We start from the raw sequence: 23,120 nt of genomic DNA on the forward strand, positions 1-23,120 counted from the left end.
AAATTCCTGGTGAAAATTGAAGGACATCGACTCGCAATCAAAACGTAGGATCCAATAATGCAGGAATCAGTCAAAGTATTAGGAGAAATGAGCTTTACAGCACACGAACTTGCTACAGTTATAATGCTATAAGACCGTGGTTGGTTGTGGCTTTTTTTTTTAAAAAAGAAGAAAATTAAAGAAAACAGTGTCGCAAGCGGGAAAGCGTATAATCCGGGATAGCTACAAGAGCTTCTTATGGGACAAAACTGCCGCACTGAGGGCACGGACATGGTGGTTTTTAGAACAAATCTCCTGCCCCACGTTTTCATTCGTAGACGTTCCCTCCATTGCTGGTAGTATTAGGTTTCATTGGCAGCTATGTTCTCGTACACAATATAGGTCTCGATAAACAACTTCAGAGCTCCATCGTCATGGGGGAGGGGCCTGTACGACGAACCGTCCTCTGTGCTGACGCACCGGGCAAAGCAGTACACATCATCAACAAAATCAAATTTTATGCAAATTAGTGCTACGCGTAAGACCTCGTGTCCGTTAGAGGTGCGAGCACCCGACTGACTGCGGTGAATTTCGAAGACGGTAATGTTTCCGCGAGAAAGGGTCGGCTTCACTGTGCGACATCCAAAGCTAGACACGACACCACACTCAACGAAGAGTTCAGCGGCTTGTGAAGACAAGTTCAGTGTACTCTATGCACACGCACACACGCAAAATATTTAAACAAACAAGGAAGAAAAGAAAAATACCCGCGTTTAACAATCTCGGAACATGTATAGGTATGGAGGATATAATTCGATACAGACGTTTATATGCAAAGAGAGGTTGAAAATACCGTGTGGCTTGTACACGCTTATTGTATATACTTATATATGGAGAGATATATAACCTGTTTGCTCCGCGTCCCTGGTACGCCGTATACTCTGCATTGACCGGCTCGTGTGTATGATGCATGTACATATACAACTGTACAGTGTGTGGAAAAATAAGGATTATTACATGTACAGTGCTCGGTGAACGGAATCACACGGATAAAGGCATCGCGGGACATTTTGCGGGCCGAAAGTGGGCGGTGAATCTCGCTCGCGGGGTGGGGGGGAGGGGGGCGGGGCAAGTGGATGCTTGTCATACCTGCGCCACTTAAGACCAGTTCTATCCCTCGTAAGTCACGTGTGACCGGGGCTGGTTACCCCAAGAGCAAAGCGGCCTTTCACGCTCGACGTGTATCTCTATATTTGCTATGCCTCCAAGCTTTGGGGAGATGATTAGCGGTATCCACGCTGTTTCCATGCTTGTCGTTAGGTGATGGTAAGTAGGGTCGTGCCCACCTGATGGCAGCCGAATGGATTAATGCTTCGATATCTGCACCTAGGAAACTATGAGGCTTACATAACTTTATCGTGGGCGCCATGTTGAGCTCCTGTTAGCGCGTGAAAAAGGTACCCCTTAATCGGATGCACTAAACTCCAGTCTACATCCTCAGTAGCACCGTGGAAGCTGCGAATGGTGCCCCGTTATGGCGTCTGCGACGTCACGGGCAAGCCTTCTACACACGTCAATACATAGTATGCACGTACGTCATTCAACGATACTCCGCGACTTCCGGTTTATAGCAGCGCCATCTCGGGAACCTATAGGCCTATGCGCGCGCTGGCGCGCGCCTGTTGATAAGGTACCCCAAGATGGCGAAAGCAGACGACAGCAGCGGATGTGACGTCACGTGCATACTATGTATATAGTGTTTCCCGATGCATTGCGGGCTGTCGCGCTACGCGAAAGAACTTCCTAACTATTCGACCGCGTGCCACTCCACCAAGTTTTGCTTTCACGCGACCGATGTTGCTTTGAAGCGAAGACGGGAATGTTTTGGTGTTACGTTATTCAGGCGTCGCGAAATCGCCCGCGCACTGCAGCTGCCTACTCCGCCCACTTCCGGCCGTCGCGGCTAACGTCACTTCCGCGCGCACCGCTTACATCATCGCAGGGTGCGCTCCGGCTGGCGTCCGCCGGTGGGGTTCGCAGCGAATCAGGGGCCGCATCTGCGAAAGCTTGAGAACAGCTCCGCGAATGCGGTCCCCGGGTGAGGCATTTGCTGTGTGTTTTATACAGTGTTTGTTTATATAGATATCGACGGACTGTGCAGGGGGGTGTGAGCATGCGCGGATCAACGTCCTTGCTAACCTGCACAGCAAGCGCTGCGAACATTTGTTTTGTCGTCATGTCCGCGCCGCCCAAACAGTAGAGCGAAGGAGGCGAGATGCTGGTTGAGTGACAGGGCGTGAAATGCAGCCAGTTCTTTCGCACGCTCATGCACGCAACCTAAGCTGTTGCTTCTAGTTTTTTTTAAATATACATATATTATTTTGTTGCATAGTGGGAAAACATGCGGAGGGGGCAGCGTCACGCGACAACACGAAACCACGCTAGTTTGCGGCTATTCCAACCAGCCTTTTAGGAACTCGTGCTTGCAGGCTCCGAACTCTCTCTGAAGCTTGCGCGTCGAGATAGCAGCGCTCATCGAGGTTATCGGTTCTCGACGCGTTCTTCGCAGTTTAGGAAAGGTGTGCACACGAAAGAGTTCCTTATACATTACTGGACAGAATAATTGTCAGAATTTCCGGAAAATAACGCGATTCCTTCTGTTTATTGCACATTCGGCATAAAACAAATATTTTGGCAAAAATATATTCAGCAAGAAATTGTGCGTTGTGCTTCTGTGCTAGATCACGTCGTTACATACGCGACTAATTTTACTCAAAAGGACCCCTGTCAGTGTGTGCCTTTCAAGTTGCCACTCGTTTGATTTCGTCAGGAATGTACGTATAAACTCATGATGACTCGTTGCCACAAGATGGTTCTGAACTGAGCTATAGTGAATTGGTTCAAGCGTTCCTATGCTTTAGCAAGCAACTTAGATAGCAAGTAAAAAAAAAAACAGTGGAATACGTTGCTTATATTCTTCGCCGGGAGGCAGGAACAAGCAATATATTCAGAGGCTGAACTAGACGTATTTTTTTAACAGAATATTTGTAGCAATATTTGTATCGCTCTTTAGACTAAAAAAAAAAAAAAACCGCATTGCTTGTGAGTCAAGATCATGACATTACGTCTTTTACAGGAGGCACAAAACGCATTTACATATTCTTCTTTTCTTCTCGTTACTTGTTTTTATATATCTCTCTCATCGGTCTTTTGAATATATACTATTCGGTCGCGCGTCAATGTGGAGGACCTGTCTCTTACGTATCACCTGACTGAACAGAATCGCCTGTGAAACTTGAGCCCACTCTTGACTTGCAGATTACCATGTGCGAAACGCTGCCGTGACGTCACCAACGCTGCCTTAGTAGGATGCATGCAGGAGGGGTATAAAAATGGAGCAACCACATGCGACGTATCTCTGGCCTACATTTTTTTTTTGGGGGGGGGGGGGGAGTGTGCCGACGATGTCATAAAGGCCGAAATGCGAACCATGAGGCGTTCGTTCCAATAGAGGGGACCGTGCGGAACAGCATTTCGGGCGGGTCTGCGGCGTGGTCCTAGCGCAGCGCGAGACAGGCGCGCCAACGCCGAAGATACGCGAAAAAGACGCCTCATGTGGTTTGGCGCCTTCGTCTCAGGCGGGGCCGATCGCCACGTTAAGGAGGCCAGAGAAGTATGTTTGCTCACTACTACCAGACGCACTTCCACCGCCACGCAAGCATACCGAGGATCACAGCCGACCACAGGAAATCGAGCACGATAACGCGGAGATAATGTACATTATATGAGGCGCAAGAGATGGATTGGGAAGCCATGCAGGCAAGCCCCATGTTCAGGTTCTCGTGAGGAGGCAGGAGGGGGTGAGGCAGTGAGTGAGTGTTTGCGTCACGCATCGCCACACCACCACCGACAACAACAACAACGAACAGCGATTGAACTTAGCACACCGAGAGAGCTTTCTGACAAGCCATGAAAATAAAGCTATACAGACTCGCTCTACAGGAGGCACAGGTACTCTTTTTTTTTTCATATTTCTTTTGCCGCTCCCTGCGCTGTGCACCGACCACAAAATAACTCTCAGCTGTGACTGCACAGGAAAAAAATACGCTTTGGTCGCATTTCGCCGTAGACTCTTGTAAGAGTAATCTTTACAGGGCGTGCCAATTTTCACACTCGAAGGTAACAGCCATGCTTGTATTTGAGTTTATTTAATTCTACAGGTAAACGTTGCAGCATGAATCCATGGTTAAGTTCGGTACCAGACGTGGTTTATTATAACGCATAAAACAAGCCATGACGTTGCTGTCACGCCTGAATTACTGCTGCAAATTTTACTTACACTAAGGTTGCATTTACATAAGATTCAAGGTGACCGAAACACCATGACTAACACGGCCTTTATCTTTATTTATGGTAGAAGCACGGTCGTTATATTTGAATGTGAAAACACGCAACGTTATATAGGTTTACCGAGCTTAAAGGTGTACACATACACACTCACGAACATTGTTTTATACCTGTCTGAAAAAGCAAACGTGCGAGCCCCCTTGATGCTGACGTCACAGGTACGAGCCAATGACGTAAAGAGGCACCAGGTTGTAGACAATACTGCTGTATTCCGCAAATCGACGTCCTTCCGGTGGAAAAAAAATAAAGCAATGAACATCGACACTCGTCGATTGGTAACTAGGTGCGACTTAGGCTTATAGACTACACACTTGGGTTGGTCAGCACTTCTTCGCTTGTGCGCGGGTTACCTCCAGCTGTTAGGTGACTGAGGGCGCCACCAGGAAAACGAAGCAGTGTATAGAAATAGCGTCAGAAGCGAGGTGAAAGCACGGGCTGCATATATACCCAATGGAAATGGGCACAACAAACGCTGATGTCGGAGACATGTGTATTGCGAGCTGCGTTTCATTGTGCGGCATGCGTATCTCAAAGAGGAACGCGCACGATTCGAGGGGTTAAGGGAGCAGTTTGAATTATATCTGCATTCCTTTGCCCACTACAATGTTACGGACAAAGAACTGTGTGGGAAGAACGATTAAGGCAGCGATAATGGAGCGATAAGGGAGCATGGGGAGCGAAAAAAGATAACACGACGGGGGAAGAAAAACCCCTGTTTTTCGCGTGTTATTGTAACCATTCAGTGCACACTTTCTATTACTAAATTTCTGCGTGCATTTTTTTTCCGGTTGAACCCATCAGGGCCTGGATTCGCGAAAGACCTCTTAAGTCTGTGACGTCGGTGATTGGCCGTCGCTGCGGCGCGATTTCCTCGTTATCACTCCGATGACTTTCGGGCGAGTGGCAGGTGATCGAACGCCGACCATAATGAGAAAGCGCTCTCGGATAAAGGAAGCCTTGCGAGGAACCGGCCTAGTATTTTTTTGGCTTTAGCCTTGGCACATCGAGTGCTCCGTCAAGCTCCGCCATCCCTTGCGATCTTTGTGGATCGGAGTTCTTTAGTCACACCAGAGTTGCGCGGCCATCCTGTGTTCTCCGCGTGCCAAAAGTTTGACGCGCCTGTTAAAGTAAGATGCTGGAGGCATAACGAATTGCCGCGTCACCAGTCGTAGACGGAGTAAACTAAGTGACGTCGCCGAATTTGATGCCTGTGCCGTGGGAAAGATGCCTTTTTTGAATGCCAGGGGAAGTGAAATGTTAACTCCGACCGTTTCTCGGTGAGGGGGGGGGGGGATCGAGTTTAGCGACTGGCATGATGCAAAAACTCTTGCTATGTGTTAGTTGTAAAGTCGAGCACTACTTGTTCGTCGCACGCCCACGCGGAAGAAAATAGTTGACCGAGGCCTAGCGGGAAACATGGCGTTGTTATATGCACATAGTATAACTGCAGCAATTTATTCCCCTCTTTCATTTCTACACCCTTTGCAGCGACGGCGTGTTATAAGGCGAATATTGCGATAGGCATTGCTTTCTCAGGCGTACAGTGTACAGAGTGCAGCGTCATCGTTCATGAGACTGCGGTACCAATAACTGAAACGAAAAGGCACTGACGTCCGGATTACTCTTTAAAAATAGTGCAGGCAGTATATAGAAAGTCTACACGTGCTTTGTGATAAAGTCTATAGATTAACATACTTGTAGACTTCTCGCTTTATACTTGTTATCAACTATTGTCTGTAGATATTCTGGAACCAATGCTTTTTGGACGCCTGTGAACCACACACAGACCAAAGGAAACTGGACCGTCAACGAACATTGTCGACACTCAACGTGTAAATATTGCACAGGCGAAGGGACAAGACGTCGGGAAGGTAGATCGTTTTACAATGGGCCTGCAGATGGTCTACAGACTGCGAAAATCCACATATGTATGGGCATTTGCTATGTACGCAGCCCGCCCGTCGACGACATTCCAACAGCAGATTTCTGCGGTGGTTGTAACTATATGCAAAGGGAGCCAAAACTGGCGGGCAAGGCAAGGCAAAGGCTGAAATCCAGGACGCGCGCCAACACAGACGTACGACAACGTACATACACACAAACACACATCCAAGTTGGTGGTGAAGTTGCAGAAGGATTAGCGCGCGGTCGCTTTCCCTCCACTCGGCGGCCGGTGAACCGTACGAAGGTGTGAGAGAACGCATTTCGAGGGTGTGAACGGGCGTCGGGTAATGTAGCGCAGACTTGCGTTGTCGCACACACACATAAACACACGAACACTTTGCACGGAGCGCACGCACACGCAGAATCGGTTCAGTCATGCGCGCAACTTGGGCGTCACGTGCAGCCGACTTCGTCACCACGTGTCACGGCGCCGATCTGTCCTTGAAGCACTCGAAGGGCAAAAAAGAAAGAAGGTATTTGCCGCTTTATACAAACAAGACGTGGTTGCCGCTTTATGCTGCCACGTTCTTCGACGAGTTCCGATGGAGAAGAGTCGGTCGATTCCCAACGAAGAGGCAACCGAATCCGACAAGAACTCGAAAGCCTCCGACGACGTAGTTGTCTTCGAAGGCTCGTAAGAGTTTCACGACAGGCTCTCTTACACAAGTGCCGTGATCGACAGGGCGTTTTGACTTTGAATGTGATATAGCAAGTACGGCTTGTTTTTTGGCCAGACGCGAATGTTCTTGGGACAAGTCACCGCCGAGTCGGTGTGCGTTGGCAGCATTGCGAGCCAAATGAGCGGCCGGGCCGCATACGTTTTTGGCGTATTCGAACTACGAGCCGAGGAAAGAAGAAAACGAAAAAGTGGCTCTCAAATTTCCTGCCCATGTTATTATCGGGGTGTTCTTATACTTACTTGAACAGTGCTTGTCGGGAATTTGGAGCACCTATCCTCACCCAACGTCGTAGTTATCACTTATTTGCGCAGAATGATAACGGCTATGCAGTCGCGATAAACTAGGTTAAGTTCATCGAGGCGGTCGCGTTAAAAGTCGCAGAGTTCATGCGTTGTTGCTACGGGCTCACGTCTGTTATTTGCTTATTAAACCGTTATTATTAAAACGCTATTAAAACGCTAGATTCCGCCATCTCTATTCGTTCCACGCGCTGAAACAATAAACAGACGCATCGTTTGCTATACTGCCAGCGCGTTCAAAACATTTTATTCACGTTATTAGGTTAGAAAGAAGCCCGAAAGACAATGCTCTAACGCAAAATTAACTGTTCCCAACAGGTGAATGCTATTACGCGTAAGTTTTTGGAAAGCGTGCCTTTCGAGTGACGCTGTCTCTTTACAACACTATGATTTTTCTTGCAGAACGCGGCTTTCTGCAATTAGTGAACGAATTGTTTTGTAGCCAAACTTTATGATTACTATCATTCTGCAAAGTGAGGTGTAACCAGATGCTTCGGAAAAAGAAAATCGACATAGCAAGGTGCTTACACTACCCTGTAGGCCAGTTCTTAGTTCCGATAGACTTTTCCAGTATCAGTATTTAATTTTCTGATCACACACCGGCAACAAGATTCTCATGCACTCGTCAGTGAGTTGTTGTTTGCGACGAATATCCTTCTTCTCATCGCCATGAAAAAAAAGTAATAATAACATGTGCCTCTTTTTCGTGATCCGTTGCGCACAGTGCAAACCCTGTAATGCATTAATGCTGTGCGGTGAAACGCCCTTACGTTCATGGCCAACTGCCGTCGTCAACGCCTTCCGCCAGCTTCCCTCGCGAGGTCGCGAAATGAGGTGGTCGACTCCTTAAAAGGTTCCAGCCAAATACTGGCAGAGGGTGTTCTGTAAACCCCGCGTCGACGAATTCCAGGTGGGCTAGTTTCGTTTTACGGGCCACAGTGGCGCGAGATCGCTTTCCGAATACCAAGGTGCTGGAGAAACCGATGCAAGCAGCTTACTCTTTACGGACACGCCAAGGAGCGTAAAGAGAGCGAACGTAGTTGACTCTTTCGCTAGCTTCGATTGCGACTGCAGGGAAGCGCCTCCGTGGTGCTTTTTACAGCCTTAAAGTGATACCTCTGCTTGCCGTTTGCTGATGCTGCTGTCGTTTCCCTCTTGGCAATGAAGTCCAGACAGGGAAGCCAGAAATAGCCAGACGGTTCCGCAAATATCCTTTTATAGCCTTTCCGTCAAAGCCTTGGGCGAGCAAGGCGGCTCCTTGGCAACGAAGAGTACGCAGACTCCTTTCGACTTTGAGACTTCGGCAGCTAGCGCAAAAAAAAAAAAAAGACATGACGAATGACTACAAATAGGAAGAGTACGGGACAGCGTGAGGGCACAGTGTGATTCCTGACGACGAAGGTGGGGCCACTGACAGAGTCAAAGCTGAAGTAGAGACGCCCCAGAGCTCTGAACAAGCCAAAGATAAAAAAAAATTAGAGCCGTTTTAGAGTCCTGACCAAATCAACGAGGGAAAAATAGACAATAAATAGTTTTCACGCGAAGTTATGAATTCAGCCTTGCAGCGTGCTGGTAGCCAAATATGGCGGCCACGATGACGTCAGTGTGCCGTAATGTCCCTCGTGCATTGTTTTGCTTTTTGACGACGACCATTTGTCGCCGTTCGTTTTCTTGCTCGTTTACGCATCTTCTCGACATTCTAGTAGCCCAAGATATGATGGCCGCGATGACGTGAATGCAAACCATACATACGTTTCCGTATTTGACTTGGTCGATGTCTGCAACCTTACCTTTACTGCGTTACCCGAATTCTCGTGGAAACCTCGACATTAATTTATTCCCTGCTCCGATACGCTGTCCTACCGCGACAGTCACAGCGTCTGGCTGTCTACAATGCGCCGACCATAGTGCGGCATCACTCTTCCGCTTTAAACCTTGCAGGGAAAACAAACAGACGGCGGACGTCGACGCAGCAGCGGCGCCCTTGGCGCGGCAATTTCCCCGTCTCGTGGCCCTGTCAATCGAAAACCGGGAGACGGCGTCTCTCTCATCACGTGCACGTACACACACAGACACACGCGCTCGCACACACGCGCACAGAGTTGTTCAGTTTCACGGCGAGTCGTCGTCGTCGTCGTCGTCCTCGCCGTTGCCGCGCGGTCCTGACGCAGACGCCGGCCCGGCGGGCGTCTGCAGCGCGTACCAGGCGAGCGTCAGCCGGCTGAGCTCGAGCCGGTCCAGCTGCACCAGGGCCGCGCCCAGCGGCTGGTTGTGGTCGAAGCCGCGGGCGCGCTCCCACACGGTGACGAGCAGCGAGCGACCCAGCACGTCGGCGGCCGTGTACTTGAGCGTCTGGCGGTACTGCGGCTCGCACGAGTGGCGGACGACGCGCGTCTTGCGCTTCTGCATCTGGCGGTCGCCCTCCTTCAGGTACGTCTTCACGTACGTGTCTGCCGAGGGGGGGAAAGAAAAGACAGAGCGGAGAGTGAGACGCGAAGTGGCGCGGGACACCTCGATAAGGCGCGAATCAACGCGTGCACTCGGAGAGAAGTGCACGGGGCTTCTTCCCCGATTGTGTGCAGTCCGTTCCACTGTTAAAAGAGCACGCGCCAACGTACTACGACCATCTTTTGGCTGACACTCTCGCTACAAGTTCCGGCTGATGTCCTCTCAATGAACTGTACAGGAGGCGTAGAGAGGTTCTAGCGTTACCACCCACAAGTAATCAGGTGCTACGCTATAGGCGATTGTGCGCGTTCTGGAGTGAAACATTCGCGCATGCGAAGCACTCATGCGTGCCCTTTAACAGTAGACTACATTGTGCACGTCAATGTCTCTCTTTTACTTAATATACGCAAGCACATTTGGACACCTCTTAAAGCCTCTGGCTACTCCTTTGCTCCGATGAGCAATGAGAAAAAAAAAAGAAACACGTAGACCCCGCAGCCTCAAGTCAAAGGCTGCGTTATCTCCAATGCCATGTGCACCACTCTTCGTCAATATGAAAGAGAACACTTCATTTGTGCTGAAGCAGCGATCCTTGGAAACGTTCAAGTCAGAAGCTCACTCACGGCTATTTCTTATGTTGTTCTCCTGTCCAAGAATCTCGCTCATAGAACTTTCTTTTCCCATTACAGGCATAGAAGATAGAAATCATCTGCTTTAAAGACAAATCCGGCGTTCCCTTTCATATTGGCGAAGACTGTACCTCTTCGCATGGCCTACAGGCTGCAGTCATAAGACCGAACGAATGTTTGCAGGCGCATTGCTTGAGTTCAGTTTCCGCTTAAATGCCGCGGTGCCAAATATGATCACAAAACATGACTTCGTGCTCACTCTAGCCTTTTATTGCAGTGCCTCTGGAATAGACCCGCCGCGTTTCGCATCGACACCGACTGCAAAAGCCGGTGAGTGTCCTGCATGATGCTAACATATTCAAAAATTATGCACGCCCAACACACCTCTTGGAATTTATCTGAAGCGAAGCTCTCGTGAAGCGCTTAATCAACCGCTATAAATGATGCCCATTTAATTCCTACGTCTTTGGCGTAACCGGTGCGTGCGCATGCGCTCTCGAACACCCGTTAAAAAGGACGTTTGGGCGAGTTGGTAAGCCATATTTGAAACAGAACAGCGCGGTTTTGACGGGGACAGCAGGGAAAGACGACACGGACGAGCGCTGTCCGTGTCTCACAGGACGTTTTCAAACAAACGACACGGACAGCCGAGAAAGTTCAAACCGAGAAAGTGAAACCGTCCTTCGACATAAGTTGTGAGACAGCGCTTCAATACACCTCACGGTAATTCTTGAGAAGCGTAGCATCTTGTTCGGCCGAGGGGCGCGGCGCTTTGCTCGACACGGTAGAGCGAAGGAATTGGGATGGGTAACGTGGGGCAGGTAACGTGGCACTGCGAGGACAGGCAGTCATGTATCGACTACGCCTTAGTCTCAGAAACGGTCTACGAACGACTGGAGCAAGTGACGACAGACGAATACGAAAAAAACAAACAAACCTGGGTAATGATCATAAACGTCTAATCTTAATATTGAGACAAACCGAGTACAAATTGTATAGGAAGGCTGAAATTGTAACGAAATGGTGGAAATACACCAATGACTGAAGCAAGGATGTCTTCTGTCTCCATTGTTGTTCACGCTTTATGTTAAGGGCATAGAAAGACGACTGGAAAGCAGTGAATCAGGGTTTCATCTAATGATTAATGGGCAAATGGTGCAACAGAAGGTCCCCGGACTGATGTATGCGGAAGACATATAGTGCTACTAGCGGACAATGCGAGAGATTTACAGACGAATATCCGGGGCAGCGCAGCAAAAAATCTAGGCCTCAAGTTCAGCACAGAGAAATCAGGCATTATGATCTTTAATGAAGAGACGAGTAATTACGTGGTATCAATTCAACAGCAAGTCATGCCCATAGTCAAGCAGTCTAAATACCTCGACGTAGTAGCCAAAATTAATCCGGAGCCCTTCACACACAGCGTCCGTCCTAATCCACAGTGCAGTTTTGGAGCGTTTGACACCATAATTCAACTATTTTTAATCAGCTTACCGGGTGGCGTTCCTCCCGAGCCAAGGGGCAGTCCCCGGGCGCAGACGACTTCAACTTCGAGCTGACCCTTGGTCATGATGAAGCCGAGCTTGAGTTCTCCGAGCCGGGCCAGGTCTCGCCGGGAGTTCTTCTGGCCGGGCCCCACCTCCTGCAGACAGCGGTCCGAGCCGGAGCTGCTGTCACCACCGTCGTTTCCGCCTGCGAGGTGGTGCGCGCGCGCGCGTCACGTCTCTGCGGGTGGATAATCAGCGAGCTATGATTTACTCGTGTGAATCGACAGTGTAGTCGTTGTACTGTGATAGCAACTATATGGACACTCCATGCGCGTTTCTGCCGTCGGCGTCGCCGTGAAGTTCCCTATAAAGTCCAAGGGCGATAAGACCGTCGCAGTGAGCCGTATGCTGTACGTGCGAGTGAAAGCGCGCGAGGGTGAGGCGGCGATCAGGGACAGAAGCGAGGAGGAAGCGCGCCGTCTTCCGTCGCGCGCAAGGCACCGTGGGGAGGGTAGGGAGGCTGGGGGGGCGCTTCATATTTCATATTTCGCGGACTTTCTTTAAACGCCGAAAAAAATCGCCACGCAGCTTGTACGTTGCCATAAAAAGTTGGATCGGTCGTTTCCGAACCCCCTCTACAACACAACGAAACGCGCTTGACCCTAAAGAGAATATTAAAAATGTTGCATAATTCATCTTCGTTAATTGACTACTAAAGCTGAATATAAAAAAAAGGATATTTCAAGGAGCGCCATCGGACGGCAAACCATATGCCGTTGGTTTCATTCAGCTGTGACTAACCACTTCTTTAAAGATCCTCAGCAGAAGTTACGTGAAAAATCCTGTACACATACGCCGCTATCGAGGCATGTAACACGCTATGCAAGGATGCACAATATCGCGAAAGTATATGCAACCCTACACGTTCACTGCCATGCAAACAGCGACACGAAACGACCCTACTTCGGATGCAAGGTGCCCCTCATGTTGAAGTGGGGAAACAAGCAAGCCCAGCCAGCGCCCTGCATTTGTCCCGTTGCGTGCTTATGCCGTTCTCTCTATAGGCGCGCCTTATGCCTTTCCCTTACTACTTCTCTCTCTCTCTCTATCTCCAGGCGCGCATATTGAAAGGGCGGTGCAGACACTTAACGTTCCCTGTGCACAACGACGCGAAACGGCCACCAAACTGGCCTGCTTTAAAAAAAAAATTCAATGTGTCTGTTTAGGAGAGGTTGGAATCGTGGGTGATGCCGGCTTCTCCTTCTCGCTTCGTCAAAACAGTAAATATCGAATATGGCATGCTCAAGCAAGCAAAGCAAAACAAGCAAGAAAGTTGAATATTAAAATAGAACGTAAAATGTCAACTCACGCATGCTAGTTCGCAGAACGTTCGAAGTGTGCACGTGGTATACGTCCGAATGCACGCAGTTTGATCAGCAGGTGACGGCATGTCGCAAAACGTGAAATAAAAGAATAAGGCGTGGTACCGCTGTCACTTGCAGCTCACATCTAGTTCAAGTAAGTGGAAAACGACTTCGGTAAGTGCGAACAGAATTCGGCGGATCAACGGTCTGATGAGCTCCGTACGCGCGTGTTTCACATATGGTTTGCTTCCGTCCCTAATTTAGCGTACGATCCCGACTTTTCAGTAAATGTCGCTTGTTCCGACCCAGTCGGGATGGCCAAATGTCCCGACTTCTGCTTTTTTTTAAATACTGGATAACAAAGAAATAGACCAGGGGTGCTATGCAAGAAGGCCCGAGTTTGGCAGAGTTCGTGACCTCCGCGAGCTCTGACGACACCTTCAGAAGAATGAGCTAACGGTATCAAGACATCAAATTGAACCCTCGGCACACCCCCAATTTCACTTGCTTTTCTAGATTCCCTTTTGTGTTATCATCATTTGGGCGTTACCTCATGAGCGGCCGAAAGAGATGCCACGTGGGTGAAATCCTTCGTGTCTCCTTTCATTTCTTTATCGTTCCACCCAGTGCATTACCTGTTAAGGCAAGTTCGTAAAAAATAAAAATGATCTCCTAACGTATTTGAAAGGAAAGGAAAGGTTTGGCGCGAAGATGCGTTACGGTCTACACTGTTCGCATTCGACGGTGGATAGACAGATAATGTCTTGCCACTTGCCACGCCCCATTAAGGCGTGGCAAGTGGCTTGCCCCGAGCGTGTAGACAGATAGCGTGACATTCGTGGTAATGCGACATTGCGTCGATAACAATTTGCTGCGCTGGCGCGCAACATTGTCCAGTCTCCTGTGTTTGAAACCAGGAAGCGCAGGGCGCGCTCGTTTATTTGTTGTTTATTTTATTGGGGGCCCGCTCCTTTCGGGCGTTCCGCGCCATCGTTGTTCACTGGCTGCTGTCGAGCGAATGCCCGACAATTCGTTCGCGTGTTCGTTTTTTTTTTTTGTGTTCCCTTGCATTCTCGCAAACATATTTTTGTCGTGGTTCTGGTTCTCTTGCAGGCCTTAATTGTGCACAATGCCTCTATCCGTATTAGTAGCCGTGTTAGTGAGGCAATCATGCTGCACCTTTCTTGTAAGTCGCGACATCGATAGGACAAATAAATATCGATCAACTTTAATAATATTTGGGGTTTTACGTGCCAAAACCACTTTCTGATTATGAGGCACGTCGTAGTGGAGGACTCCGGAAATTTTGACCACCTGGGGTTCTTTAACGTGCACCTAAATCTAAGCACACGGGTGTTTTCGCATTTCGCCCCCATCGAAATGCGGCCGCCGTGGCCGGGATTCGATCCCGCGACCCCGTGCTCAGCAGCCTAACACCGTTCAACTTTGCTGTGAGTGCAGAGTGACGGCCCCTGGCACTGACAGGGTCGGTCATCACCGATTGCAACCTCCCACACCCAGCCGGTATCGGTTGCGGCGCTAAATCATTCTATTGTCGCGCCCACCATACGGCGGGGCGGCCAATTCGGAATGTGTAGTACTTAATATCTGGTGCACGTATGGCGTTTAACATCAGACTCGTTAGTTCTCTCGCCCATGTCGTTGAGTGCGCAGGCTAGTAAGACCACTAAAAAAAACACACACACATTTCCAAAGATGCAACGAACCAGAATGACTGAAAGATGTAGCACGAGCAACGTTTTCAAGCATGCTAACAAACAAAGCCCCTAGTCGAGCGCGGAACTGCATGTCCTGCACGTTAAAACATTCACTTTAGAACATAAAGAGCTGTCAGGAACATACCAGGGCCTGCCAAACAGTGCGGCAGTTATTGGTACCAAATGAAAGCATAGGAATCGTGTAGCAATTGTCAGTACAAAGGTTTCCTATTAAAGGTTAGGTTCCGAGTACGCCTAAGAACGAAAAAAAAAAAAAAAAAACGAGCGATCGAACGCAGCGAAGCACTGTTTACTTGTCGAGGGAGAAAGCCCGCAGCCAAAGGAAGTTTCCGGAACCGAGTATTTACGATTTTACAAAAAGTGCATTAGAACAGGACACGGCGGCTTCAGGTGAAGCTAAACTCTGCGTAAATAGTGCCCTTTACGTCAATACCAAGTGACGATAGGAGGGAGGCAGGGTGTCGCGATGGTGGCGCCTCGTGCGGAGGTAACAAGCATCACGGCACGCGGCCTACGCGTTTGTGTTTGCCTGCGCGTGTGATTCGGACTTGACTGAGGTTGACCCGCTGCCCGTATTGAAAGAAACTTCGCTGTTGCAAAGAGCGCGGTCCACTCGAAAGGCAATTTACACTTCACAAAACGCGCGCCCGCATGCAATGTGCACTCACTGTGAAGCCGAGTTCTTTTGTGGGTCGAAAGCCACATAATTTCCGGAGACGCTGTATACTGACCTTTTCGGTTAGCGCAAACAGTCGGCATAATTTCTGCGACACGAGGTGTGTGTATATCGGCGGCACAAATGCTGGCAATGTATACTACCCTGCAAGCATGAACGAAAGCGTAAACAAGCTGCCGAGCGTGACGTCACGAAGTTGCGGCGGCGCTGCTGTCGCATTCCGCATTGGGAAACAAAATTAAACAAACTTTACTGGCTTGACTTTTCTTGTTTAGACCCCCCTCCACCCCCCCCCCCAAAAAAAAATAATAGACGTGGTCAAAATTTCAAAAGGTCACTTTGCGCGCATTGTCGTTCAAAACTGCGAACTGAGAAGAAAAACAGGATTGTCCCGGCGTTCGTCTGCTGCATTCGTCTGTACTATGCCTCTTAGTTCATAAACGCTCCGCTTGTTTGTAGTGCTGGTCGGCTATGCTGCAGCAGGTGCACGACAAAAGCGACATCGATGGTGGAAGCGTGCCTTCGATCTCAGATTTTCGCTGCGAGCTCCCTTCGACTGCAGAATAACCGGATGATTAGACAATGCCGCTTCGTTACGTCGACTCCCTGGCAAACTGCAGAGTTGAGGAGAAAAAGATACTCGCGTGCGAGACTCTTTACAATGAGCGCGTGGTACGAGCAAGACATTTCAAATATATGTGTATACACCGAGGTTCGCGGCAAGATCCTATCGAAAGTTGCGTGTAATTTACAAGTCGCGCCATGCTCAATGTACATTCGCACCTGCCCTATACCGCGACGTTCCGTAAAAAAGATAACACTCAATTTTCTGCGCATTTCTTACGGAAATATGAAACTGAATTCATGCGAAATTCGCGCGCCTTTCATGGAGAGGAAACGGAATGTGCGTGAAATTATATAATTGTAGCATAACATAGATGCTCGAGCTATATGTATGGTATTTAACGTGTTTAGCGACTGTAACAGCGGCGGCGGGGGCGTCATCCTGAGTCGCTTTGTTCAGCAAAAGCTTCCGGTTCTTCTACAGCGATCTGCCTTTTTCCCACTCTACGGGGGCCAGCTGCTGTATTGCACAACACTGCACAAGACGTCTTGCGCGGACCCGAAGATGGTGCAAACAGGGGCGGTGCGGGGCAACCAAAGACTTATATAGGGAGCGTGGACTCGAACTCCAACCCAGACAAATTGGGCACGAAGCATGTATACCGAGTGCGCAGGAACAAGATCCTCGGAAGGAGCGTTTAGTGAAGCAGGAACGTGTTAGACATGCGTTGAAAACTCAAGTGCAAGCTGTCTGGCAAATCTTAGTGGCTCTTACGGAAATTCCATATATGGCCTTTATATGTTTTGTATGTGGGCGTGTAGGGACATCATCGTCATCGTAATCAGCCTATTTTTATCTCTGCTGCTGGGCGAAGGCCACTCCCTGGAATCTCCAGTTACCCCTGTCTTGTGCTGGCTCATTCCAAATTGCACCTGCAAATTTCATAATTTCCTCACCCCACCTAGTTTTCTGCTGTCCTCCACTGCGCTTCCCTTCACTTGGCACTCATTCTCCAACTCTAATGATCCACCGGTTGCCTACCCTACTCACTACACGGCCTGTCCAGCTGCATTTTTTTCTCTTGATGTCGACTACAGTACCGGCTATACCCGTTTGCTCTCTGATCCACACTGCTTTTTTCCTGTCTCTTAACGTTACGCTTAACATTCTTAATTTCATCGCTCTTTGTGTGGTCAACTTGTTCTAGATCTCCTTTGTTACCTTCCGAGTTTCTACCTCATACTTTAGCACCGCTAGAATGCAATGATTGTACACTTTTCAACGACAGTGATAAGCTCCCATTCAGGATTTGGTAATGCCTGCCGCATGCACTCCAATCCATTTTTATTCTTCTCTAAGTTTCCTTCTGAAGATCAGGGTCTTCTTGGGGTAATTGACCTAGATAAACGTACTCCCGTACAGGCTCTAGAGGCTGACTCGCGATCCTGAATTCTTGTTCCCTTACCAGGCTATTGAACATTGCCGTTGCTCTTTTGCATATTAATTTTTAACCAAACTCTTACACTTTCTCGGTTAAGGCCTCCAATAGCAAGCAGGGACATACAAGCACGCAGATAAGCACATACAACCACGCAAATACTATTGGACCACATATTGCCATATGTGACTGTATATACTGTCTTATAATGTCACATAAGAGTCCACTTAAGGTCATATACTGTCAAATATGACTTCAAGTAAGGCATTGTTACATAATGCCTTAAGTATTACCACATATATGGCTATATATGAATGAGAGTGAGGCTTTATATTTTCACATAAGTGTGTAAGAATGGCTCTATTTGGCCTTAAATGTATTCAAAGGCCGATTTGTATATTACCAACTAAGAGCGTTCAGAAGACCGTATGTATCGATATATATGACTCTCTCTAAATAAGCCCTTATATGAGCACAGCATCCCCCCCCCCCCCCCCACTCCCATAGATCTTCTGACGTAAGCCTGCGATGACTGTGTGTGATGTACTACGACACCATATTAATGGGCTGGGCTGCACATGGACATAACTGTAGAGATATTGAGAAAAAAGCTGTTGAAGGAGAACCATATTGGCTTGCCTCGTGGTGCGCCTAGCGTGCCACTCAAAATGGAAACAATGCGAAATACATTGATACGCAGACTGCGCGTCACAGGCGCACAGCGTACACGAAGCAAACCAGAACAATTAACATAATTAACTAATTAAGGTGGCTCGTGGAGAACAGTGGTGTCTCCATGACAGGTTAACAGCGCTTTTACTGAGCGGGACGCAAGGGTCGTGCTAGCCCGTGGACCAAACGCACGTCGTAGCTTACCGCATACGGAAACATTTTAGTAGGGCATATACTACATCGAGCGGCGGTGATTAGTTAGTAGCTCTATCAGTAGGGTGTATGATATGCGACGGAGAGGGAGAGAGAGAGAGGGAGAGTGCTTGTCTGGTGGCACGCCTAACATGGTGTACGCTAGGTGGGAACGATGAGAAATAGAAGGATACACATAGTCCATGCATCGCAGATACACAACGTACACAAGACGCAGCACAACGGGCAACATACAAAATAATGATGGTGTCTTGTTGAGACCAGTGTCTCTGACAAAGGAAGCACAGGCGACGCCAGTCCATGGATCAAGTACATGTTGTCAATTCATAGAGCGTCATTACAGGAGGAGGAGGAAAGGTAGCTAGGGAAAGACAGGGTGGTTAACTAGTGCATAGACCGGCTGGCTACCCTTGAGTTACCATTGCGATTGTCCCGCTACCATAGGAATGAGGGTGACTACACGAATTTGTCTATTTATTTTTGTGCTTGTGACTTCAAACGTTCTTGGGGCGTTGCTTATTCCGCGTTATCTTTCAAATTTGCAAGCCCCTCAAATTTTTTTCTATACGCAGCAAGACAGTTGGTCTCTGCCCGCACAAACCGCCAAATTTGCAGATACCGTAGACGTGTGCCGGAGTTTCCTCTATGGTTATTTTTGTAGGAAACTCTACACGTGTGTCAGCTCGCTGCACACGGAAACATTCTAGTAGTGAATACCTGGATTTAGTAACTCTAGACATGGCCTCCGAGATCCGGCGGCGCACACGGCAGCGCACGCCATCGGATCTCGGAGGCCGCGCCCTAGGGCACATATTTACACGCGCGCTCACGCGTTCACATACAGGACGTCGCGAGCTGCAGCCTACCTTTGCTGAGTGGAACGTGGTTGACCCTCTCGTCCGACTTGAGGCTCACCGTCCGTGAAAGCTTTCGCCTCGGAAGCGACCGCCTCTCGTCCATGGCTACGCGAGGAAGGGGAACGCGGAGTGCATGTGTCACTACAGGGGTGCCTCGACGAGGTGCTCAAACAACGAAACGTGCGCGACTGTTCTATAGACGCAGCGATCGAAAACGTAGCATCCTACGAGAGAAGAACAGTTGTGAAACAGAAATAATAGGGCCGCACGGGACAGGAGTGACAGAACTTGTATTTTTGAAGCGGCCCACAACACTAGCGACACAACTCGTCCAGGCACTGGTCATATCAGGTACAGCACTCGAAATTACGCGTTTAATCGGAGAATACGCTATTGCGAGTTTTTTTTAACAAAGGATAGATGAAGTTGGCACAAGATAGGGGAAATCGTCATCCACCCGACTGGTGACTGGTGGAGGATGACAACCTTCCGTTTCGCGACTTTTGTACCGTATTGCGGGCTTCTGCAGACATGATTTCCTAAGAAATCGGCTCCAACCATCCCGCCATGCATCTACCTTGTGACGAAATTGGGAAATTTGCAGGCATAAGGTGGGGTCAGTCGGTGCAAGAAAGGGGCAATTTGGGATCGAAGGGGGAGAGGCGTTCACCAAGCAGTGGACGTAACCTAGACTGACGTTCATGATGATGTTGATGTCGCTAGAGGTATTCGCCTATCAACAAATTGTCCACTGCTCACCTCTGCGACACATGTAATAGAACGCAATTATTTCGTTGTCCTGCAGGTTTGTGCAGGTTTGATTTTCTTTTTCTTTCTTTTTTTGACCAGCATGCGCGCGAGTCTGTTGTGTGACCAATTCAAACACGAATCCAGTTATACGTCTATTGTCTTTCCGTGCATTTCTCGACTGTTGTGCTTCGTATCTGTCAGCCGGAGTACGTGTAAAATCTGGTATCAATTCGCCATCCTATTCAGTGCACTTTTACTCAACGGAAAACACTTCAGTGAACACTGCGCCTGGATCCGCATACGTATAAGTGTGTCCGTATGCAACATAAAATCAAGAGTTGTGCCGACAGATGGAGTAACACCCTGTGATATAAAGGTTATAAGGAGGTACAAGGTGCCTCAAAAAGGCTAGCTAACATAGTAGAGCAGAAGGAGCAGCTTTTGCGAGCGTCACTTTTTATTCTTACACGTTCTGCATTTTGGTCCGAGAAGTTGAACAGCGCGCTGAGGATCACTCACCTGCGGTGTCCGGAAGATTGACGTTGCGGCGAACCTTGAAACTGGCGCTTTTGGCCCGTTCCGGAGCTTGTGTTGGCGAAGACGCGTACAACTCTGCGAAAAAGGTGAGGGCGAGGGCGAGGTCATATTCGGTAACAAGTCAAATGAAGAAGAAAATAGGCGTGAAGACAAGTGTAATAGATACAGATACAAGCCGACGTTTTTTATGTTTTTTTTTTGAAAGAAATAATAAACGGGACGTACAGCTTTATAGGCTGGCCGCAAACGTATTCTAGTTTACGTAATACCGAAACGCCGTAGACCTGCGCAGACGTGCTCAGCAGCGCCGACGGCGTCACCTTTCGGCGATGACGTCAAATAGAGGATACAGCAACCACGCGTTCTACCTGTTTGCTGAATTAGAATTCAAGCGAGCATAGAACGTGCTGAACTCTGTTTACCTTGAGCAAATTCCTTTTTTAACCCCAAGACTTAGGCAGGCTACTATTAAATACTAGGCCCGTGTTCACGAGTTGTTGCACTAGAACTGGTCGTCAGAGCTGCGAAAAGGATGGGGGGGGGGGGAGGTAAGACAGTGTATTTTGTAAGTTTCCGCCTAGTTGACTGTCGATTTCTGCCGTAGCTGCTTGGCTGGAGCTGTACTAGTGAAAAGGAGATTGGCTGGGGGCGCTTGCCTCCTTCTTGTTCAGCTCCATCAGCGGTGACCGAAACGGACAGTCTGCTAGGAAGACACTTGCAGAACAGACTCCCCCCCCTCTTCCCTCTCCCCCCGCACGTTAGCCAATCGTAATGCTGGACATATAATTAGCGAAGACGGGGGGCCAATGGCAAATAGCTCTTACGAACGAAGAACTTTGTGATTTCGCCATCTGGTACGCAAGTCCTGGCTGCCATCCTCAGCGTTCAATACTAAATAGGCATTCATACCTAACTACGACCGCCTGTGTTTGCGTACATAGGTAACGAATGCGTCCAGCATAGTACACCGCGTAGCAGAGAGTTTTTGGAATGTTTCCACTGCCGAGATTTTATGTGCTGCAGCCTAAATGCACGTTCTTGGGGAGTGTTCCCGGAATGCCGCTGTCGGAATTAGCTGCGCTCAGGAGCCGTCTTTGTCAAAAGAAAAGTGACCCGCCGTGGTTGCTCAGTGGCTATGGTGTTGGGCTGCTGAGCACGAGGTCGCGGGATCGAATCCCGGCCACGGCGGCCGCATTTCGAGGGGGGCGAAATGCGAAAACACCCGTGTGCTTAGATTTAGGTGCACGTTAAAGAACCCCAGGTGGTCAAAATTTCCGGAGTCCTCCACTACGGCGTGCCTCATAATCAGAAAGTGGTTTTGGCACGTAAAACCCCAAATATTATATTATTATTATTATTAAAAGAAAAGTGCCCTCTCACCTGGCAGGCTGTCCTGGGCCAGCAATTGGCGGTTCTTTCCGCCTGCTACGGGTGAGACAGAGTATACGGATGGTGCCGACGACTTCCGTTCAACCGGGTTGCCCTGCCAAGCGTCGTCAGGATGCAGCACTGCAACAAAGTCCGTGAAGCCGAAGGGGAGTGTTGAAAAAGGAGTAACGTCAGCCCCCCGGCTTATGCGCAATTAGGTAATCGCGAGATTAGGGAGAAAGAAATCGGGAGAACAACAATCCTCGACTGGTGGTCAGCATCTGGAGGCTGCGCGAAATTACATTTGCTGATAGTCGCAGGAGCAGGGGAGGGGAGGGGTAATGTTTGTAGAATAAAGATGTTTTAGAGCGAATGCGGTATAGGAACTCCACATTCGTGACGGGCTGCTTCACCATGATCCTCGAAAAGAAAAGGGTGCAGTCACTTTTCTTGCGCAAAGGCTTGCGTGAGCACTCTTCGCAGTGCGAACTGTGTCGTTCAGGTGGTATTGCGGTGCTCCTCCGAGAGAGTAATATCGCTATCGCATGCGTGCTGCTGCTAACGGCACACTTCGATCGCCGGAATGATGACACCTGTATCCGGGACACCTCAGTTTCGCTTAGTAAAACGATAGGATCGATGATCTCCTTCGATTGCATATGGTGGAAGCCTAATCATCACAGTCTGACAACCGCGGGGAAATCTTTCTTTTGACGTACTGGTTCCAACGAAAATCAGCCGTGGTTGAGCAGTTGCCCTGTGTCATTTCGCGTCCGTGTTCATTTTGTGTTCGCTCTCACCGTCCAAATGTGCGCCAACTCGCCCAGTAAAGCCTATTGCTAACGTCGCTGTGTGTTATAGAGCAAGCAAGTGTGCAAGCAAGTGGTTTGTCGAATGGGTGCCGCTGTGCTACAGTTTACCTGCAAAAGAGGGGGGGTGGGGCGAGACTCTCCTTAATAAACAGAGGGTGAGGGGGCTCCCCCCTCCTGACTTTAAGCACTGCTTGGGTCAATGGGTGTGTTCCACTGGCTATGTGCCCGAACTTCGGTATTCGGCACCGGGTATGTT

At 49.0% G+C, this 23,120-nt stretch overlaps 1 protein-coding gene across 1 annotated transcript in view; it reads right to left on the bottom strand.

Annotated features, from left to right (window-relative positions):
- Window positions 1–8,009: 8,009 nt before the first annotated feature.
- The window catches only part of Fife (regulating synaptic membrane exocytosis protein fife), a 42,333-nt gene continuing 27,222 nt past the window's right edge, over window positions 8,010–23,120 (bottom strand). The window contains exons 10-14 of the mRNA XM_075670101.1: window positions 22,065–22,193; window positions 20,667–20,759; window positions 19,407–19,502; window positions 11,881–12,078; window positions 8,010–9,759 (exon numbers count right to left, since the gene is read on the bottom strand). Of these exons, the coding sequence (XP_075526216.1) occupies window positions 9,422–9,759; window positions 11,881–12,078; window positions 19,407–19,502; window positions 20,667–20,759; window positions 22,065–22,193 (854 nt within the window). The 3' untranslated portion in view covers window positions 8,010–9,421. The remainder of the gene's footprint in view (window positions 9,760–11,880; window positions 12,079–19,406; window positions 19,503–20,666; window positions 20,760–22,064; window positions 22,194–23,120) is intronic.

The sequence above is a fragment of the Dermacentor variabilis genome, chromosome 9 (genome assembly GCF_050947875.1).
Source record: "Dermacentor variabilis isolate Ectoservices chromosome 9, ASM5094787v1, whole genome shotgun sequence".
Classification (NCBI taxonomy): Eukaryota; Metazoa; Arthropoda; class Arachnida; order Ixodida; family Ixodidae; genus Dermacentor; species Dermacentor variabilis.